General features: G+C 50.7%; 2 protein-coding genes across 5 annotated transcripts in view; one reads left to right on the forward strand and one right to left on the reverse strand.

Annotated features, from left to right (window-relative positions):
* The window catches only part of LOC133355844 (cytochrome c oxidase subunit 4 isoform 1, mitochondrial-like), a 554,855-nt gene that overhangs the window by 8,881 nt on the left and 526,849 nt on the right, over positions 1-19,125 (reverse strand). Inside the window, exon 1 of one of the 3 annotated variants that reach the window (XM_061573247.1) lies at positions 2,653-2,741. The exons of the other annotated variants lie outside the window; for them this stretch is intronic. The gene's annotated coding sequence lies outside the window, so the exon portion shown is untranslated. Of the gene's footprint in view, positions 1-2,652; positions 2,742-19,125 lie in introns of those variants that run through there. 3 annotated transcript variants of the gene reach the window in all.
* On the forward strand, positions 3,885-11,907 carry LOC133355934 (protein SYS1 homolog). Of its 2 annotated transcripts, XM_061573368.1 has the most exons (4): positions 3,885-3,909; positions 3,991-4,214; positions 7,761-7,828; positions 10,563-11,907. In XM_061573368.1, the coding sequence occupies exons 2-4, from the start codon at positions 4,023-4,025 to the stop codon at positions 10,801-10,803; spliced, it is 501 nt and encodes a 166-aa protein (XP_061429352.1). In that variant the 5' UTR covers positions 3,885-3,909; positions 3,991-4,022; the 3' UTR covers positions 10,804-11,907. The 2 variants fall into 2 exon arrangements, with proteins under 2 accessions (XP_061429352.1, XP_061429351.1); XM_061573367.1 differs by lacking the exon at positions 3,885-3,909 and having other exon boundaries at positions 3,953-4,214.

The following is a 19,125-nucleotide window of genomic DNA, read 5'->3' on the forward strand; positions in this document are numbered from 1 at the left end:
AACTTGTAGTGGACAGATGCAGTGGAAGAGCCTGCAGTCGTAGACACGAGGTGGTGCTTCCCCGAAAGAACTTGCCGACAGCGCGCAACGAGGATGACCTCAAAAGCCAGGATAGTCAAAAGGGGGACTGCGTCGAATGCGCGTGGCGAGAGAAACGAGCCCGAGAGACACGTCGGCGAAGGTGAGGACACGGACACGGGCCGGTCCTTGAATGCAGCAGCGTCGTGGGTCTAATGCGCGCAAACGCCAAAAAAAAAGAGAGGCACGTGGGTCATGGACCAGCGGGAGTGGGCAACACGCAAACGCTGGAACCGCTTCGTGATGGTTATTTATCCAGGACCCCCCCCTCCCCCCGGCGTCTCGGATTCACCACGCAATGCATTGCGGGTCTTGAAATATTGATTATTGTTGTTAGAGAATTCGAAGAAAAAAAACTGCCTTGTTATTTTGGTAGCCACCAACCTCCCCATCCCCGCGATTTTGACGGTGGTCATTGAAGGACGTTGCATACCTGTCAAGCCCTTATCAGTGCCCTACCTTATTACAGACCAATTCAGATCTTATTGGTCACCCCGTGCCCCTTATAAAACTCAACGTTCATCCTACAAAGTCCCATCACAAGGGAGAAACACAAACAAATACTAAATAAAAATTGTGTTGCTCGTATTGAAACGCCTGTACTCCGTTTGGACCTGAAACGCAATTTCCCTGTTCAAGAACACGGTGTTAAACCGTATGGTCTGTACATGTATTTAAGCTGTGTCGATTACAAACGTTGTAAAGCGACGTGGATGAACCCAGATGATTTGATGAGACGAAGAAAGCGCCACAACGGCCAGCAGCTACAGTTTACGGGACGAACGCGTTTCAATGGACAATGGCTTAAGCCAGATGGGTCAAGATTGTGAGTCTTGAATGACGAGTTAGATCAGAAATGGGGGGGCCGCCGAGATGGTTGGTTGGTGATGGTGTTGGCGATGGTGTTGGTGATGGTGGTGGTGATGGTGTTGGTGGTGATGGTGGTGATGGTGTTGGTGATGGTGGTGATGATGGTGGTGTTGGTGATGTTGGTGGTGTTGGTGATGGTGGTAGTGTTGGTGGTGATGATGGTGATGTTGGTGGTGATGATGGTGATGTTGGTGGTGATGGTAGCGATGATGGTGATGTTGGTGATGGTGGGGGTGATGATGGTGATGATGGTGGTGTTGGTGGCGATGGTAGCGATGATGGTGATGTTGGTGATGGTGGGGGTGATGATGGTGATGATGGTGGTGTTGGTGGCGATGGTGGTGTTGCTGCTGGTGGTGATAGTGGTGTTGGTGATGGTGGTGATGATGGTGGTGGTGGTGCGAGCAACAACGACGCCGCACCGTGGCGGTAAACGAGAGACGATCGGCGAGAGAGAGAGGTGGTGGGGGGGTGGTGGTGGGGGGGGGGGGAGTCCGTGAAGGTCGGGGAAGGGTCGACTTTGCCGGCAACTTCGTTGAATCGAAGAGCGGCGCGGAAGGACAGCGATGGCGCTAGCGGCGGCAGAGCTACAAACAAAGTGGCCGGACGAGACGTCCACAGGCGGCAGAGGTCGCCGCCATCGCCTCTCCCAACCCGCCTCTCCCAACATGGCGCTTCCGTGTTCGCTGGCGGCGGCGACGTGCGCAAGGTCACCCCGCACTGAAGTTGCCGCAAGGACCCCCACCACCATCATCACCACCGCCACCACCATCATCATCACCACCACCATCACCGCCACCATCACCGCCAACATCACCATCATCACCACCATCACCGCCACCATCACCGCCACCATCACCACCAACATTACCGCCACCATCACCACCATCGACATCACCATCATCACCACCGCCACCGCGCCTCCACGGCTTCCCACGACCACCCCCCCCCCCATACTTTGCACCTCCACATCGCGTCTCGTGACTCGGACCCGCGAGCCGTCACTCCGCACAGCACCCCCACCCACCCGGCGTCAAGCACGAGCACACGAGCACCCAACCACCATTCAAAAAATTAATGTAGCTGTCAAGCACCCTTATCAATGGACGTCGATGTTGAGTAAGCGGCAAGAGCCCCCCCCCCCCCGAGTCCACGTTGGCCCCCCACAAACACTCGAGCCCCCCCCCCCTCCTCTCTCTGCGGTCTGGCACCGCGTCTCGCAGAAACGCAAGAGGTAAAAACAATCCCTCACCACACACACCGGGGGAGACCCCCACACATCCCCCCCTCTCCTAATCGACTATCAGCCTCAACACGATCCCAGCAATCCCCTAAACCTGCAAACCCAGTGAGGGGGGAGCTCCCCCCCCTAAAGATTCCTCACCCCTCCTCTCTCCTACTCCGCTGCCTTCTCCACGGCGGTCTCGCCCGCCCGCCACACGCCGCGTCGGGAACGCGCGCGGCCCACAGGGCCCTGGACACCGCCTCCCTCCCGCCACTCCCGACCCGGGTCCGACCTGGGCCCGACCCGTTCCTCAACAGCCACAAAAAGCCCCGTTGCCGTCCGATCCGCGCGGCCGGTGTTTGCCGAGGGACCCCGATCGCTTCTTCGTTATCTAGACGAGGAGGAGGTGGTGGTGATGATGATGACGATTGATGAAGGTGAGGAGGATGATGATGATGATAGAGGTCGTGGATCGGCACCTTTCTCGTCGTCGTCTTCCTCCTCCTCCTCGTGCTGCTCGCCGCGCCGACAAATGACCTCGACGGCGAAGTGGAGGAGGCGCGCGCGGCACCACGGGAAGTGCCGCACTTCCGGTCGGCAATTAACGCGTGGGCGGGTTTATTTTTTAAAACATTTAAATTTTGACAGCGTTCATGCGAAAGACCCGCGCGTGCGAGGCGGACTCTTAAATTGCGAATTAGCTTTCTTTAACGCGATTAATTAAAAAATAAATATTAATGGTGGTGGGGGGGAGGGGGGGAGTCGTGCCGGACGGATGTGACGTCACGTCCGATTGCGTCACGTCCGGGCCAGCGTCATCGCCGGACGTGACGTCCGCCGGATGCGGAGTCCATTTGGCGACGAGGAATGGAAGAGTCGTGGGGAGATTGTCGGCATCTGCGTCGTCTGCGGCAGTCGGCGGGGAGGTGGAGACGCGCGGGGCGATAGACGACGAGACGAGACGAGGAGGAGGAGGAGAGGCACGTGAGGAGAGCGATAGAGAAAGACGGAAGAGTTACAGATACACGGGGCCTGCGGGGAGAGGAGTTAAGGTAGCCAGATCAAGGGGTTTGCCTCGTCAACATCATCAGCTGATCGTCATCATCATCATCACTTGCCGGATTCTTCATTTTAATTACCAACATCACCATCATCACCGCGCTCATCATCTCGCACTTGGCAAGTCACAGTCGTCGGCACGACTTGAGGGGAAGAGAATCGGCCAGGGTCGGAGACGCGGAGGGGTGTCAACATCAACAACATCGTCATAGCCAATAGTAGCACTGCGTCACCAGGGTAGTGATTGACAAAGTAGCTACTGAGGACTCGGAAATCACGGTCTTGAGTGTGGCTTGTGGTGGTGGTGGTGAAGGACGTGGTGGTTGGTGACGGAGGAGTGACCCAGGAATAGGAGGAGGCGGTGAAGAGTTGGTGTGAATAGGAAGGATAAGGTGAATGAGGAGGAGGGGGAGGTGGTGAAGGAAGATAAAGGAGGAGGTGGTGAAGGAAGAGGAAGGAGGAGGAGGCGGTGAAGAGTTGGTGTGAAGAGGAAGGAGGCGGTGAATGAGGAAGGGGGGGGGGGGCGAAGGAAGGGGGAAGGGGTGAAGGAAAAGTTGCTGTCAAGAGGAAGGAAGGAGGAGGTGAGGTAGGCGGTGAATGAGGTGGTGGTGGTGAAGGAAGAGAAAGGAGGAGGTGGTGAAGGAAGAGTTGCCGTGAAGAGGAAGGAGGAGGAGGAGGTGGTGAAGAGTTGGTGTGAAGAGGAAGGAAGGAGGTGAATGAGGAGGGGGAGGTGGTGAAGGAAGAGGAAAGAGGAGGAGGTGGTGAAGAGTTGGTGTGAGGAAGTCGGTGAATGAGGTGCCGGTGGTGGTGCCCGTCCGGCATGGCGGGGCACTTCCGCAGCTACGCGTGGGACCCGGTGCTGATCGTGTCACAGATGGCGCTCATGCAGTGCGTATTCTACGGATTCCTGTGCCTCTGGCTGGCGCTCATCGATGTCTTGGTGCAGGCGAATCGCACCCTTGACCAGATCTTCAGCTACCAGGCACGTCCGGGGGCTGCACGTGTTTGCCGCATGCGATTCCTCCACACTTGGATATGTATAAACCCCCTAAACTTTAAAAAGTGTAAACGAAAACGACAACCGCGCACAGAGCAATAAATACGAAGAGACGTTTGGATTCATCTTCTAGGGGGACAGTGTTGTACTGTAGAAGGGAAATAATAAAATGATAAAATTAAAACAATAAAATGCAATTCTCACGACGTTTCGGCCACAACGCAAGCAGCCGTCCTCAAGTGAAGAACAGGGCTGTCGGAAAGACAGCGTCCTAATGAACACTGCTAGGTTGGCAGCGTATTTTAAGCTTAAAATACGCTGCCAAGCTCTGTTTCTTCACCCGAGGACGGCTGCTTGCGTTGTGGCCGAAACGTCGTGAGAATTGTATTTTATTATGTTTTATTTTATTATTTCCCTTCTACGTGACTTTACCGAAAGAACCAAGAAGATGAATCCCTGCAGTCACGAAAGCTTTAAATCGAAATGTTGTACTGTACTTGTATGGTATTTGCCGAATTGACAACTTGAGGTTGCCCTCAAGTTGTCAATATATCCAGAACGCGTGAGGGATGTCAGCAGAAGATTTGGGGAGGCCTTTAAGCCAGCAGCGGATTGTTAGTGACTGGCGAAGATGATGATGAATTCAAACTTAACATTCACAGGAAATACGAACTTGTGTGTAATTGTGTCTCTAAATAACCAGATCATAATGTTAATGCTCCACCCAATTACGTAATTAGTAGTTAAACCCAATGTTTGACTTTTAATTGGCTTGCAGTGACAATATTATGCGCATGGCACACACCACGGGGAAGGTGAGTAGAGTCGTGGATGTGATTAATGGAAAAAAGGGGGGAAGAAAAGATCGAGAAAGAATGTGAAATTGGAGGAAAATGATGGAAAGTGAGAGTCTGGAGGAACCAATGAGATATCTTGGCCAAAACCGTCAAAAGCGTATCATTCCAGTAGGTGTTATGCAAGTCTAGTACTGTATGTTGAACTTATTTCACAACGTAACCGGCCAACCGTGCTAATGGGAGGTGCGGAAGTGCTCTGTGTTTGGAAAGGACTCGTTCCTTAAATGGGTATCAATGCCACCATCACTGGATGTACATTGCATTGCCATTACGATGTGAATCGACGTCAATAAAAACACATTCCTGCGGAGGGAGCTGGTAGGAACGTCGGGTTGCTCGGTCAATGGCCAGGGTCAACGGCGGCGTGGTGTGTTCCGCAAATATGGCCGACTGTGAGGGCGGGCACAAGCCGGCGTGAGTAGGTTAAACGTTGAGTTTTATAAGGGCACCACGGGGTGACCAGCCCCTCCCCACCCAGCCCCACCCATCCCACCCCCCACCCAGGCCCATTCTCCCCACCCAGCCCCTCCCCACCCAGCCCCTCCCTGCACGACGGATGGACACAATGATCTCCTGTGGGCTGGTGGAACCAGGAGGTTCCTACCAGTAATAGTTGAGCCTTGGACACAGCAGCGTCTCTGTACAGCGACGTCACCATGGATCGGCGTGGCTGTTTTAACAGGACATGGGAGTGGGGTGGGAATCTGAGTGGGGCTGGCCAAGTTACGCGATTCATGGGGGAGCTGAATTAGATGCATAGATGAGCGTTCACGTAATCCGCTCACGTGGGACTTAACTCCTAATGAAGTAATTGGGTGGAGCGTTAATGGTAGTTGACCCTGATTGAACCCAGTTCGCATGTGAATCAAGCTGGATTGCAAGCATTTTTTTGCATATCGTGGCATTTCTTTATGGGTTCTAGTTATGGCTTCAGAAGAATTTTCCAGGTGCAAATTCTGAATTCTGTAAGAAAAAAAGTGTGCAATGCAGATTTAGAGTAGGAGCTAAGATAAAGTGTGATGCACAACTGTTATAATTAGAAGGTGAAAAAGATGAAGTTGTCACGGCCTGGCAAAGACCACATTCACCGCTTGTTGCAGAGGTTCACTGTTCTAATCCAGCGGACGCCCTGATTAATACTGCTGCGGTGCGTACTAACCGTAATAATACAAACCCCCATCTGCTTGACAGTGGACGTTAAAGATCCCAGGATTCCATTCGCAAGAGTAGGCCATTGTGTGGCGTCGTCATGGTCTAAAATTTGGCATGTTTGAAAAATGACAGCAAGCGTCGCCCTGTACTGCGAAAACACGGCAGCACCCACCTGAAAACAAGTCATGAGACTCGGCGACCCTCTCTGGGATAAACAAGCGTGAGAGCAAAAATGTATTTAAAATAATCACCGTCCTCTTTCTCTGTGATTCACAATTCATAACGCAGGTCAAGGGTGACCTGGGCTGGTGTCGCGGCTAAATTAAAACCCATTCAAATGCGGTTATATAATGAATATGGAGACATTGTCTCGTTTGTTTTGCCTGCCATCGGTGACCTGAGAAGGCAAGCCGTGTGATACATCTTAAGGAAGCATTCTTAAGCATCACTCGCGGACACTTTTGCCAGCCCAAATGGGTTGCAGACTCGCAAAATGATGCGAGCGGGTTCCAACACATGTTTGTTCGTGGAAGTATTAAATTAGTGGCATGGGTGCCGGAGGGCAAAAATTTAAGATAATCTTTGCATCTTTGCCACGCTTTAAGTTGGATCTTCGTTGCCAGAGTTTTAGCGCCCCTGATACTGACGGGCAGAGCTAATGCGTAAGCACTTCTGACCCTTGCTCGGACGGCGTTAATACGCAAAGCCAGCGAAGAAGGTGATGCTGTAGAGCAACACTGACGGGAAGTTGAATTTACGCCGAGTGTCGATGCAGCAGTATTCTCGCAACACCCCGTACTCTACACATGAGAGGGTGCTGCAACAACTGCCTTCATGCATTCTCCCCCGTTAGAGCAACAATTGTGGTGATCGATGAGTTTGGTGGTGGTGGACATGTGTGCATGTGTGGGGGGCAAACGGTGGCACGGTGGTTAGCGCACCGCGGTACGAACCCGAGTTAAGTGGCCAACATTTGAACTGGTCCTGGGCCTCCCCCCTCTAGGTTGACTCGGCCTTAAACGCACGTACGAGTTGGTGGTGTGTAAACATGAGCACTGGGGAGATAAAAGGGTGTGGTGCTGGCCACCCACCCCCCTCGTGTGGAATGTCCAACTGATGATGCCAGCCTTGACAGGTTGTCTTTAACAACACCTAACCCAACAGTCTGTTGCCCTCGTGCAAATATGTGTGTGCTTGTTCTTTCTGGCAGAGTGCCGGAGTGACTGATGAGTGTGGTGGTGGTGGTGTTGTGCACACACACACACCCTGCGCTATGAACCCAGTGACGATTATTTGAACTGGTCCTGAGCCTCTCCTTGGTCGACTCAGCCTCAAACGAGTACCTGGTGCAATGTGTAAACATCGCCACTGAGGAGACAAAGTCGGCCGGGCGTGGTGCTGGCCACCCAACCCCTCGAGTGCCGCGCCGGCCTTCATAGGCGCTCCTCGCCAACGACACTTGCCCCGACAGTCTGTTGAGGCTACACAGGGGGGCTCTTTGTCTTTGTGTGCGCGCGTGCAGGTGCTGGAGTTCTCGACGGCGCACGGGAGGGTTCCGCTCATCGCCTTCGTGCTCAACGCGCTCACTTGGTGAGGGCAGTTTGCAGCGGTGACCCTCCCGTCATGGCGGGGGTCACTCCTCGTCAAATCTACGCAGCGGCGCTTCGCGCAGCGCGTGACACCCCCTGCGTTGGATTGGTCGTTGTTGAACCGCACACGTAACTGCTCACGCCATTCCGTTCCCCCCCCACCCCACCGTGCACTTTCTCGTACTTGAGGCCTGCGGCGGTGGTTTGGAATTTCAAACCGATGACGACCCCGAGCTCCTTGGTGCAGTGAGAACGCAGATACTGTACTCGCTGTGTTAAGTTTGCCGTGCCCCAACTCGTCATGAGCCTTTGTCTTCCCAGCCACCCTTATACTTGATGAAGTCGGTTATCGAGAAGTGCCGGTTCAGCAGAGGTCGCAAACGGGTTTTGATTCCTTACCCGTACCCGTACCCGGCCGCACCAGGGTCGCAAATGGGTACCCGTACCCGTTCCCTACCCGTACCCTACCCGAAATGAGTGACAAACGGTTACTCATCAGTGACTCACGGCCTACCCGTACCCGGCCGCACCAGGGTCGCAAACGGGTATCGGGTAGGGTACGGGTATCGGGTACCCGGTTGCGACCTCTGCGGTTCGGTGTGTGTAGTCTGTAGGACAGGGAGTTGAATAAGGTCACTTTCAGTTCTCTAAGACGAGTTCTCTAAGATGCAACGCCTCATGGTCACAAGTCTCTGCGACCATGTGGAATAGCGCCAGCCAGGATCTCAAGTCGGCCGTCCAAGCTTGGCCCTTGTTACCCACAGTACGTACGTATGTTGAACTTCTTTCGCACAGTACGTAGCCAACCGTGCCAATTTGAGGCGCTCACGGCACGCACGTATACGTTGGCTTGGCGAGCCGTCCGCGGCACTCGCTTCTCCTGCCAGGCCACACGCTCTACCCTGGGCCAACCTCGCCACGGGATCACGGTAGAGGTCACGGTAGAGGTCACGGTAGAGGTCACGGTAGAGGTCACGGTAGAGGTCACGGTAGAGGTCACGGTAGAGGTCACGGTAGAGGTCACGGTAGAGGTCACGGTAGAGGTTCCAGTTAGGTCACGGGGCGGTGGAAAATCAAGAAGCAGAGTAAGCCCCCTCACTTGATTCGACTTGAGGGCCATGTTTCTGTTTAAATACAGGGCGAACAATTACAATTTAATCTTGATTTGAATCTTGATTTTATTACAATTGACAAATTACCTTTAAGTAGCCTGGCCTGATCCATCCCTAAATTTAAAGATATTTTACAATCAGGATCGCTGCACCTCCAGTCCGTGGCGGAGGTTAGGGATGAAGACAGGTTCAAAGTATGGCTCATGAAATGTGGAGACACGAAATCCGACCCTTGCTGCTGCTGATGATCCTGGAATGTGTACCAAGCCATTGCTGGGTCGCCAAGTCGCAGTTACCACTGCTCGTGGAAGGTTAGGTAAATGGCTGTGTTGACTTGACATGGAACAAGGGTGGCACAGTCGGGTTTTTTACAATCGGGTTTAATTGTCTTTTATATTAAACCCGATCATCTGAGATTGGGAGAAATCCGGTTTAATTGGTTCTAAAAAAAAGATGCCTGCCGCTGGAAAAATTGGGTTTTTTCCACCCATGACATGGAATGACCTCTGGCGCACGCTGTATTGACGTGTCTTTGTAAATCGGGCTTCTTAATTTCCTTGTTTGAAATTTTTGAAAATGTCGCAGTAACGAATGGAGTCTTTTGCACGATTGTTAGGATAATGCTTTCGCACGGAGAGTGGCCCCTTTTTTTCCTCTCAATGACAGCATCACCTCGATGAAGGCTTTTTTTACTTGGGTGAGAATCCAGCTACAATTTTAAGTTGATTTGGCCACACAAAGCTAAATATAATCCACAAGTCACCAGATGAGTGTTTTTTCACTTTCCCAAGCCACCATTGTCCCCGTGTCGTTTTAGCCAGGGGCTGTAACACCCACACCATAAATCTTTCTCCCCCCCCCCCCCCCCGCAATTGCCTAACGCGTGCTCTCGCATGACTTTTATGTTCAAAGGGAATGTATAAGACCATTTCCCATTGGTGGCATTGTGACAGGAAATACTGGATTGTCCCGCGGGTCCACAAATCAGGGTGTGGTAGATGATGATGTGCAAAGATCACTATAAGCTGCTCTCACGCTTGCCCTGTAAAGAGTGTTTATCTTTGTGTGTGTGTGTGTATGGGGTGGACATGCCGGCGTATGAATTGACACACCACTGATCATCCAACCTTGGTGGATCGCGATGGTAAGGCAGGCTCGACTTAGACGGTTGGGCCACTTGTTGTGAAGAGACGAAGGATATGGACTTAGAAGGGCTACGGAGACGCCGTTGCAGGGCACGAAGCGAGTGACCGAGGGTGAGATGGGAGGATGTGGTAGAATGAGATACAAGGGCAGTGAATGCGACAAGAGGCACAGAATAGAAGCTCGTGGAGAAATAAAATCCAAGACTCCATGCAAAGAGCGGAGTTTTTTGGATGAAAGGACGAGAACACTGGCATTCATCCAGCAGTGGACGGATCACGGCTTTTGCAATTGCAACCATTGCCAATGCACACGCTGGTGTGCAAAGGCACACGCTGGTGTGCAAACGCACGTTTTGCTGGTGCCTTGGTGTGTAAATGCACGTGCTGGTGTGCAAACGCACGTTCTGCTGGTGCCCTGGTGTGTAAACGCGCGTCTCGATTGTGCGTGCCTCCCCCCCCCCCCCCCCCCCTCCCGCAGCGCGCTGGGCCTGTGGCTGTTCGTGCGCCGCGGGAAGCAGTGCCTGGACTTCACGGTGACGACGCACTTCTTCCACATGCTCGCGTGCTGGGCGTACAACGCCAGCTTCCCCAGCGCGCTCACCTGGTGGCTCGTCAACCTCGTGTGCGTGGCGCTCATGGCCGTCATCGGGGAGTACTTGTGCATGCGCAGCGAGCTTATGGCCATCCCGGTCAGCATTGGGCCCAAGGCCGACCTGTGAGATGCTTCGGGCCACGCTGCGAGGTCGGGCGCCCTGCTCGGCCGTGGATTCACGGAGAAAATTCCTCGGAGCGTGGTGGGGTCCCGCCTCATCTTAGATGGACTCTCGCGAGAAGCGCTCGGTCTTGCGCCTAAGCGCGAGAGAGCTCTGCGTTGATGTCAGCGCCCCCCCGCCGCTGTCGGTTTGGAAGGGTCTGGAATACCCAGAGGTGTACGCATGCGTGTTGTGAACGTCTATCGGGTCTTACGTTGCCAACCGTGCTAAATCGGAGGTGCGGGGGTAGGGCAACAAACTAAACACAAAATCAGTTTTTGGGTTATCGTCGACAATGGAAGAAGTGATTTCCATCTTGTGTATATAGGTTTATTTTGAAGCGGCGCTTTAAAAATAAAAACGAAAACTATAAATGGACGTGAAAATTGTCGCGTTTTTATTTGCTTAGCTGGTGCTTGCGTGCGACGCGTTTATTTGACTCTCCAACGAGCCACGGAGGAGCCCGAGTGGTGTTGCGGTGTCGCTGCTTGTGGAACGACACGAAGAAAAAAAGACCGATGAAAAGCTCGGTCACAATTCGTGTGGTCTCTTGCTGTCGCATCGTCACCTGTATGGGGGCCACTTATTCACCCATTCCGAGGCGTCTGCAAGTCGCAGGGTGTGTGGTGTGTCCCGTTAACCGCTGAATCACGGAACACACAAGTGGCTCCGCGTAAATTTTATTCAGGTGAGCACGTAGTAGCGCTGCTACTACGTGCTCACCGCAGACAACTGAAGCGACACGACCGCCGCAGTCGACGACAGCCGACGCCAAACTGCCACACACCCTCCCGCATGGCCTTGTGAGAGCCCTTGGTACCGATAAAGTGATTTAAAGTTTTTCTTCCGCAGTAGCCGAAGGTGAAACGACCCTCTGCAGGTCACCGTATATTCTGGTCACAGCCATGTAAAAAGCTTGATCCGCGACAGCTGCAAAGCCTCCCCTCCCCCCTTGTTTGTTGTAACTTTGACCCGCCACAACTGGCTTCATCGCTCGTCGGATTTCTCCAGGATAAATACATTCTAATTTCACCGACTTGCTATCCAGGTGGGAGTAGACACACTCTGCCCCCACCACACACCGCCTGCTGATCGCCGAATCGGTGGAGCCGTTGACGCTGCGGGGTGGACAGAGGTGGAGATTTAATAAACGTCCACCTTTGTTTCATCTTACGCTCCCCGGGAGATGGAATCGAACCGGTGATCTCTGGGGTTGCAAGTCGGGCCTGCTCACCAATGCAACGGGGTGGCTGCATGCTGCGTAACTGGGTAAAAAAAAATTGGTCATGTATGTTGAACATCTTTCGCACCGTACGATGTTATTAGAACGCTGCTGGAGCTTATGCACTGTTGAATCTAGATTGAAAGCGCATTTCTTTCGAACTGCTTTTGTTTCTATTTAGTTTGTTGTTCCTCCCCGTCCGCCGCACCTCCGATGAACACGCTCGGCTACGTACGGCGTGAAAGAAGTCCAATGTACATTCGAGTCGGGTCCACGTCAGAGGTCGCAACCGGGTACCCGATACCCGTACCCTACCCGATACCCGGCTACCCGTACCCATTTGCGACCCTGGTACGGCCGGGTACAGGTACGGGTAAGAAATCAAAACCCGTTTGCGACCTCTAGTACACGTGGTGGTAGTGCCCCATCTGCTGTATTTTAATTGTATCGCAACGGATGGCGAGCGGGAAAGTGGAAGTGCAGCGCCCCGAGGGGGCTACGCTCCGAGCCCTGCGACCCGGGTTCGATTCCCGCGCACACGGCCAACGCCAGTGTATGGGGCCGTCCATAAATGACGTCACGCGATTTTGGACGATTTTGGACCCCCCCTCCCCCTCTTCGTCACACGACGTCGCAAAAAGTCAGACCCCCCCTCAAATATGACGTCACAAAGCTCTGCCCCCCTCCCAAAAAAAAAAAACATGCTTCAAATCGCTTTAAACTCTTGTCATTGTAGTGCGTATTTAATGTGGCACTGCACTCTGATGTTGTAGGAGAAAACATTTATTAAAAATCTATTTCATTAAGTAGAACGTGTTGTCTATATTTATTTAAAGTTGCGCATTTTGATGTGACGTCACATTTCTCACCCCCCCCCCATCGTCACACATCGTCACAAATATCTGACCCCCCCCCCTAGGTGCGTGACGTCATTTATGGACGGCCACTATGTCCGTTGAACTTCTATCGCGCCGTACATAGCCAACCGTGCTAATCGGTGTTGCGGATGATCTCGACCGGTCCTTGGCCTCCCCTAGGTCTACTCAGCCTCAAATGAGTGTCCTGGTGCAGTGTGTAAGGATCGCCACTGGCGGCTGGGCGTGGTGCTGCCCACCCACCCCCTCGTGTGCCGTCCCTGGCTTCATAGATGATGCGCGCTAACAACAGCACTTGCCCCAACAGTCTGTTACCGGCTTTTATGCTTATTACACTGGTCAACAAAAAAAAAATTCTGGCCTGGACTTTTGCAGTTGTTTTAGACTAATTCCAGGGTGCTGATTCCAAATCTGATCTCAGATTTGCTCTATCACATCTCATTTTTATGCTATCGGCATACCCCATTTTCATTGATTTTACCCGAAATTAACTCTGTCACTTATGATTGCAAGTTGTTGCGAGTCAGTGACTGCTTTAGTGTTGAAATATGGTGCTGTATTTTTAGGATAGTGTGTTTCTAATATCATTTTATGTAGATATCCACATTTATTTAATATTTTTCTTCTGCAGTTTTTATTGAAAATGCAATATTTGATATCTCAAAAACCTGATGTGATAGACAAAAACTGATGCCAGATTTGGAATCAGCACCCCAAAATTACATTAAAACCGTTGGAATACCTTATGCCAGAAAAAGTGTGTTGACCAGTGTTATCAGCTAACACCGGCTACAACCCTGAGTCGATGTGCACCATTGTTCTCTTTAGCCCCCCCCCCCCACCGTGCCATTCATTGGCTACCACAATCAGATAAGCCCCTCCCCCCCCTCCCCCTTAACTTGTATTTAAGAGCTTGTCTCTCTTGGATTTTTCCTCACTTGATACAGTAAATTTAGCTGTGACGGTCCCACCTGAAGACGGAGACTTGTGTTGCCTCCGAAACGTCGTGATTTATTTTATTTCTATTAATATTTCTATTATTTTTTATTTTGAATTTGTTTACCTACGTGACTTTACCGAAAAAACCTAAGAGTATGTTACAGGCTATAGGGGGGATCTTTGTCTTTGGTGTCGTGGTGGGGCTCGGGCTGACGAGTGCTGCTGCTGCTATCGGCACGGTATGGAATTCGCCTTCATCCAGCACAAGTGCTGCAGTGTACGATACATGTCAACTAAACAATTGATTTTTATTTTGACTGGTAAGGCCCACTGAGCTATATTAGAGCCGTTTTTCGGGAAGCGACCTGGCCACAAACGATAGCTTCAACGAAGTGGCTGAACATCACGTGAATATTTACAGCGGCCAAATACTCTAAACGCGTGACGTTGATTCTAAATGTGGAGGGGGAAATCGGCGGACCCCGGAGAAAATTCCACGCGACCACGGGGAGAGAGAGAAAGAGCGAGAGACACGCAAACTCCACGTATACAACAGGGTCGGGATCGAACCCAGGATCTCCTGCACACCAGGCGAGGTAGTTAACATCTCCTAGCCACCGCGATGATGATGAGAGAGAGACACGCAAACTCCAAATATACAACAGGGTCGGGATCGAACCCAGGATCTCCTGCACACCAGGCGAGGTAGTTAACATCTCCTAGCCACCGCGGCACTCAGACAAAGCAGCTGCATTTCGATGGTCCCGGGGTGGCACCATTAGGAGATTCCCACCGCGACTGGTCCAATCAAAATGATGCAAACATCACGCAACACGCCGGGACTCTGTGGACTAAAAACGGTGCCTTCGGTTGAGTTCCGAGTCGCGTAACCGTTTACACATCGGAACAAAGCCATCATTTACAATCTGGCGCACGTCAATGTTTGGTGGATCTCGTGTAGATTTAAGAAACACCCAGACCGGAGTGGCTCTTCATTGCAAGCCTCGCGGGCCACTGGCCCCCCCCCCCCCCCCCGCGACAAAACACAAACGATGACAATATCCTCCCATCGTCATCAGCGTGCTGCTGTCGAACCCCAAATGGTTTCAAACGCGTGGCGGTCCCTCGCACTGGCGATGTCTAATCGGCGAAAGTGTCCCCCCACTCTGAAATTGAGTCGAAGAACGCGGACCCGGAGCCACTGGGGTTGCAAGGTGGCCAGATGGCAGTCGGGTGGGATCATGAACCCATCTGTGTGGACCTTGGCGCGTTGTCCTTTCCTCGTGCATTGCGTCCTTCAGTGGATACCGTTCGATTTCCTCTCGCATGCAACACTTCATCTGAAAAAGAATTGCACAAACATCACGGCGCGGTGCCAAAACGCTGGCTTGCAAAATACTGCAACACCTTCTTGGTTCTTTCGGTAAAGTCACGTAGAAGGGAAGTAATAAAATAATAAAAATAAAACATAATAAAATTATTCTCACGACGTTTCAGCCACAACGCAAGCAGCCGTCCTCAGGTGAAAACCAGGTCCGACTCTGTCGCCTCGACGGACCTGGTTTTCACCTGAGGACGGCTGCTTGCGTTGTGGCCGAAACGTCGTGAGAATTATTTTATTATGTTTGATTTTTATTATTTTATTGTTTCCCTTCTACGTGACTTTACCGAAAGAACCAAGAAGATGAATCCCTGCAGTCACGAAAGCTTTAAATCAAAATTATACTGCAACACGTCAAACATTTCTACGGCGAGGATTCGGTTCATCTCAAGAGAGCATCCCACGTGTGGACTGTTCCTCCGCAGGCGGTGCTCACACAACGCGACGATCCTTTTCTTTGCAACGGTCCCGATGGAATTCCCGGGTTGAGATGACCCCGACTCGGATTACAAATGATTACAAATATAAATTCTCTGGCACGTGTCGTGTCCTGCAAGGGCCACGTTCCGTCCAGTGCTCGCCAAACTGCATTGGGTTCCAGTTGCCAAACGAATACAGGACGTACTAATGTCTCACTAATTATACACACACAAAGTGCCTGCCACAAATGAACCTTGCCCATCTTGTCAAGGAGTGTACGGTGATTTTTTTCTGCAATATTTTGCTGTCTTTTCTTGGATTTTCTGTTTGCACATAGTCACTCTAAGATGTTTTCTTGCTCGTGTTTTTGTTTTTTGTTTGTTGCGGTTGCACCCGATTCAAGAGCCGAATGGCTCACAGGGCTCTACCTAATAAATGAACTTTGAACTTTGAACTCCGATCATCCTCGCAGCGGCAGTGGCTTTTGGCTGGCCATCGAACAAAGACGGTCACACCGCATCGTACGGCGCTTTCAGATGCGCTACTGTGGTCGTCCCGAACGCTCTTCCTTCTGATATTAGGAAGCAACTGGACCTGTGCACTTTTAAATCGAATGAAGTAATTTTTTTACAATTGCTTTTCGTGTTTAGTTTGTTGTCCTTCCCCCGCACCTCCAATGAGCACGGTTGGCTATGTACGGTGCGAAAGAAGTTTAACATCCACAGGGGATCAAGTCTGCATTAACCACATGGACTTGTAGTGAACATGCAAACAAAACATGTTCTGATTTAAAGCTTTCGTGACTGCAGGGATTCATATTCTTGGTTCTGTCGGTAAAGTCACGTAGAAGGGATATAATAAAATAATAATAATACAACAATAAAATGCTCACGACGTTTCGATTGCAACACAAACATTCATCTTCAGGTGTGAAAACCACAGCAAGAAAATTAAAAAAAAAGTTTTTTTTAATTTTACCGAAAAGTTTCTTCAGAGAACGCCAGAAGGTGAATAGTACAGAAACTATGCACCTATCAGAGTATTTATAGCTCCGGGTGAGCAGCTATATGATGGGACCTTTTTGCCAGTCTCATAGCATGAAAAATAAAAAAAATAACCCGTAAAAACTAAGTTTTTCACTATAAATCCTTTATATGCGTGGCATCGGTTTTATTGTATTATTCATTTCTGTTTTTCTTGAGTAAGAGTTTCATTTTTATCACATTGGTATTTTAAATTAAATATGAAATATTTTTTTTCCTAAAAAGTGGAAAATTTTGGAAAAAAAATTTTTCCCGAAAATAAATTGTCACGCACGAGTCTGTGTGCAAAATGTCAGCTCGATTGGATCACGGGAAGTGGGTTAAAAAACGACCGAAAGATTTGCACGGTCGTAAGCGCGCAAGCAAACAAGTGAACTTAATATAAAGGATTTAAAAAAAGGTTTTACCCTTTACAATTTCACCACAAGCACGTGTGGTTCGTGCAGACCGTGATTCCTTGCGAAATTCGGTGTTTGAAGATCTAAACACCTGTTTTCTTGCCAGAAAGGGTAAAACCTATTTTTATTTTTCACAACTCTTTGGTTCTTTCGGTAAAGTCATCCATACAAAGAATATGGATTCCTGCAGTCACGAAAACTTTAAATAAAGATTATTTTTCATTCTTTGATATTGGCAACAACAAAAAGGTCCTATGATATACGTAAACAGCTTGGGGGCCGTCCATAAATGACGTCACGCGATTTTGGACGATTTTTGACCCCCCCCCCCCCACCTCGTCACACGGCGTCACAAAAAGTCAGACCCCCCCTCAAATATGACGTCACAAAGCTCTGCCCCCCCCCCCCAAACCATTATTTCCATTTTTGAAAATAAAACATGCTTCAAATCGCTTTAAACTATTGTCATTGTAGTGCGTATTTAATGTGGCGCTGCACTCTGATGTAGGAGTGTTGTCATAACAATTCTATATTTATTTAAAGTTGCGCATTTTTACGTGACGTCGCATTTCTCAAACCCCCCCCTCGTCACACATCGTCACAAAGTCTGACCCCCCCCCCCCTAGGTGCGTGACGTCATTTACGAACGGCCCCTTGGCTAAAATATTAACGCTTGGCGGATTGATGTCTGTCGCCACCTCGTGCTCACCACGTGGCACTGCAGCTGCGTGTGTTGAGCCAGACGCAGCCTCATAGAACTCGGGCGGGGGGCCCATGTGGATTTCGGCAGCAGATTACACAGTACAGCAAGTTGGACCAACTTCTTGAGGTTTGTTATGAATGGCAGGCTTTCTTTAGGTCGTGGTGGTTCATCCTTTTAAGTTGTTCTCAACAAAAACTAATGTCACCAAATCGGACTATTTGCATGGAGAGATGTTAACTACCTCGCCTGTTACGCAGGAGGTCTTGGGTTCCATCCCGACTCTGACGCCTGCTGGATATTTGGAGTTTGCGTGTCTCTCTCGCCCCGTGGTGGCGTGGATTTTTCTCCGGGTTCTCCGGTGTTTTCCCTCCACATTTAGAAACAACGTCACGCGTTTAGAGTATTTGGCTGCTGTACATTTACACGTGATGATGATGAGCCCACTTCGTCGAGCTATCGTTTGTGGCCAGGACGCTTCTGAAAAAAGAGCCATAATAAGCTTAGGGGCCGTCTATAAATGACGTCACGCTTTTTGGACGATTTTTGACCCCCCCCCCACCCCCCTTCGTCACACGACGTCACAAAAAGTCAGACCCCCCCCTCAAATATGACGTCACAAAGCTCTGCCCCCCCCCCCCCAAAAAAATAAAAACATGCTTCAAATCGCTTTAAACTATTGTCATTGTAGTGCGTATTTAATGCGGCGATGCACTCTGATGTTGTAGGAGAAAACATTTATTAAAAAGTCTCTTTAATTAAGTAGAACGTGTTTATATTTATTTAAAGTTGCGCATTTTGATGCGACGTCACATTTCTCAAACCCCCCCTCCCCCTTCGTCACACATCGTCACAAATGTCTGCCCCCCCCCCCCAGGTGCGTGACGTCATTTATGGACGGCCCCTTATTGGGGCCTTACCTGGTAAACAAAAAAAAATATTTTTTTAAGTTTACAATTCCCGACACAAGCTTTTGGCACTGGCCGGCAGCGTCGTGGTTCACAGCTCGAATGGGCCCGAGTTCGATAGGCGACTCGGGTGCCTTTCTCCGGGAGTCGTCCTCGCTCGCTCTCTGTCGCTCTCTGTCTACGGAGAGAGATGGAACGCCGTGGAGCAGTGGCGCAGCATTACAGGTTGACGTTTAACACCGAGTCGGAGGCTTTCGCGACCAATATTATCCATAACCGAGGTGTTTGGATTCGATCGCATAAATGCGTCGAAACAGGATTTCTCCACAACTCTGGCTGTCGCCTGATGATGCTGGTTGTGATCACCGGCGAAACGTCGTACTCGAATTGTAGATGTTGTGGG

The sequence above is a fragment of the Lethenteron reissneri genome, chromosome 52 (genome assembly GCF_015708825.2).
Source record: "Lethenteron reissneri isolate LAM-NWPU_2019-01 chromosome 52, ASM1570882v1, whole genome shotgun sequence".
Taxonomy (NCBI): Eukaryota; Metazoa; Chordata; class Hyperoartia; order Petromyzontiformes; family Petromyzontidae; genus Lethenteron; species Lethenteron reissneri.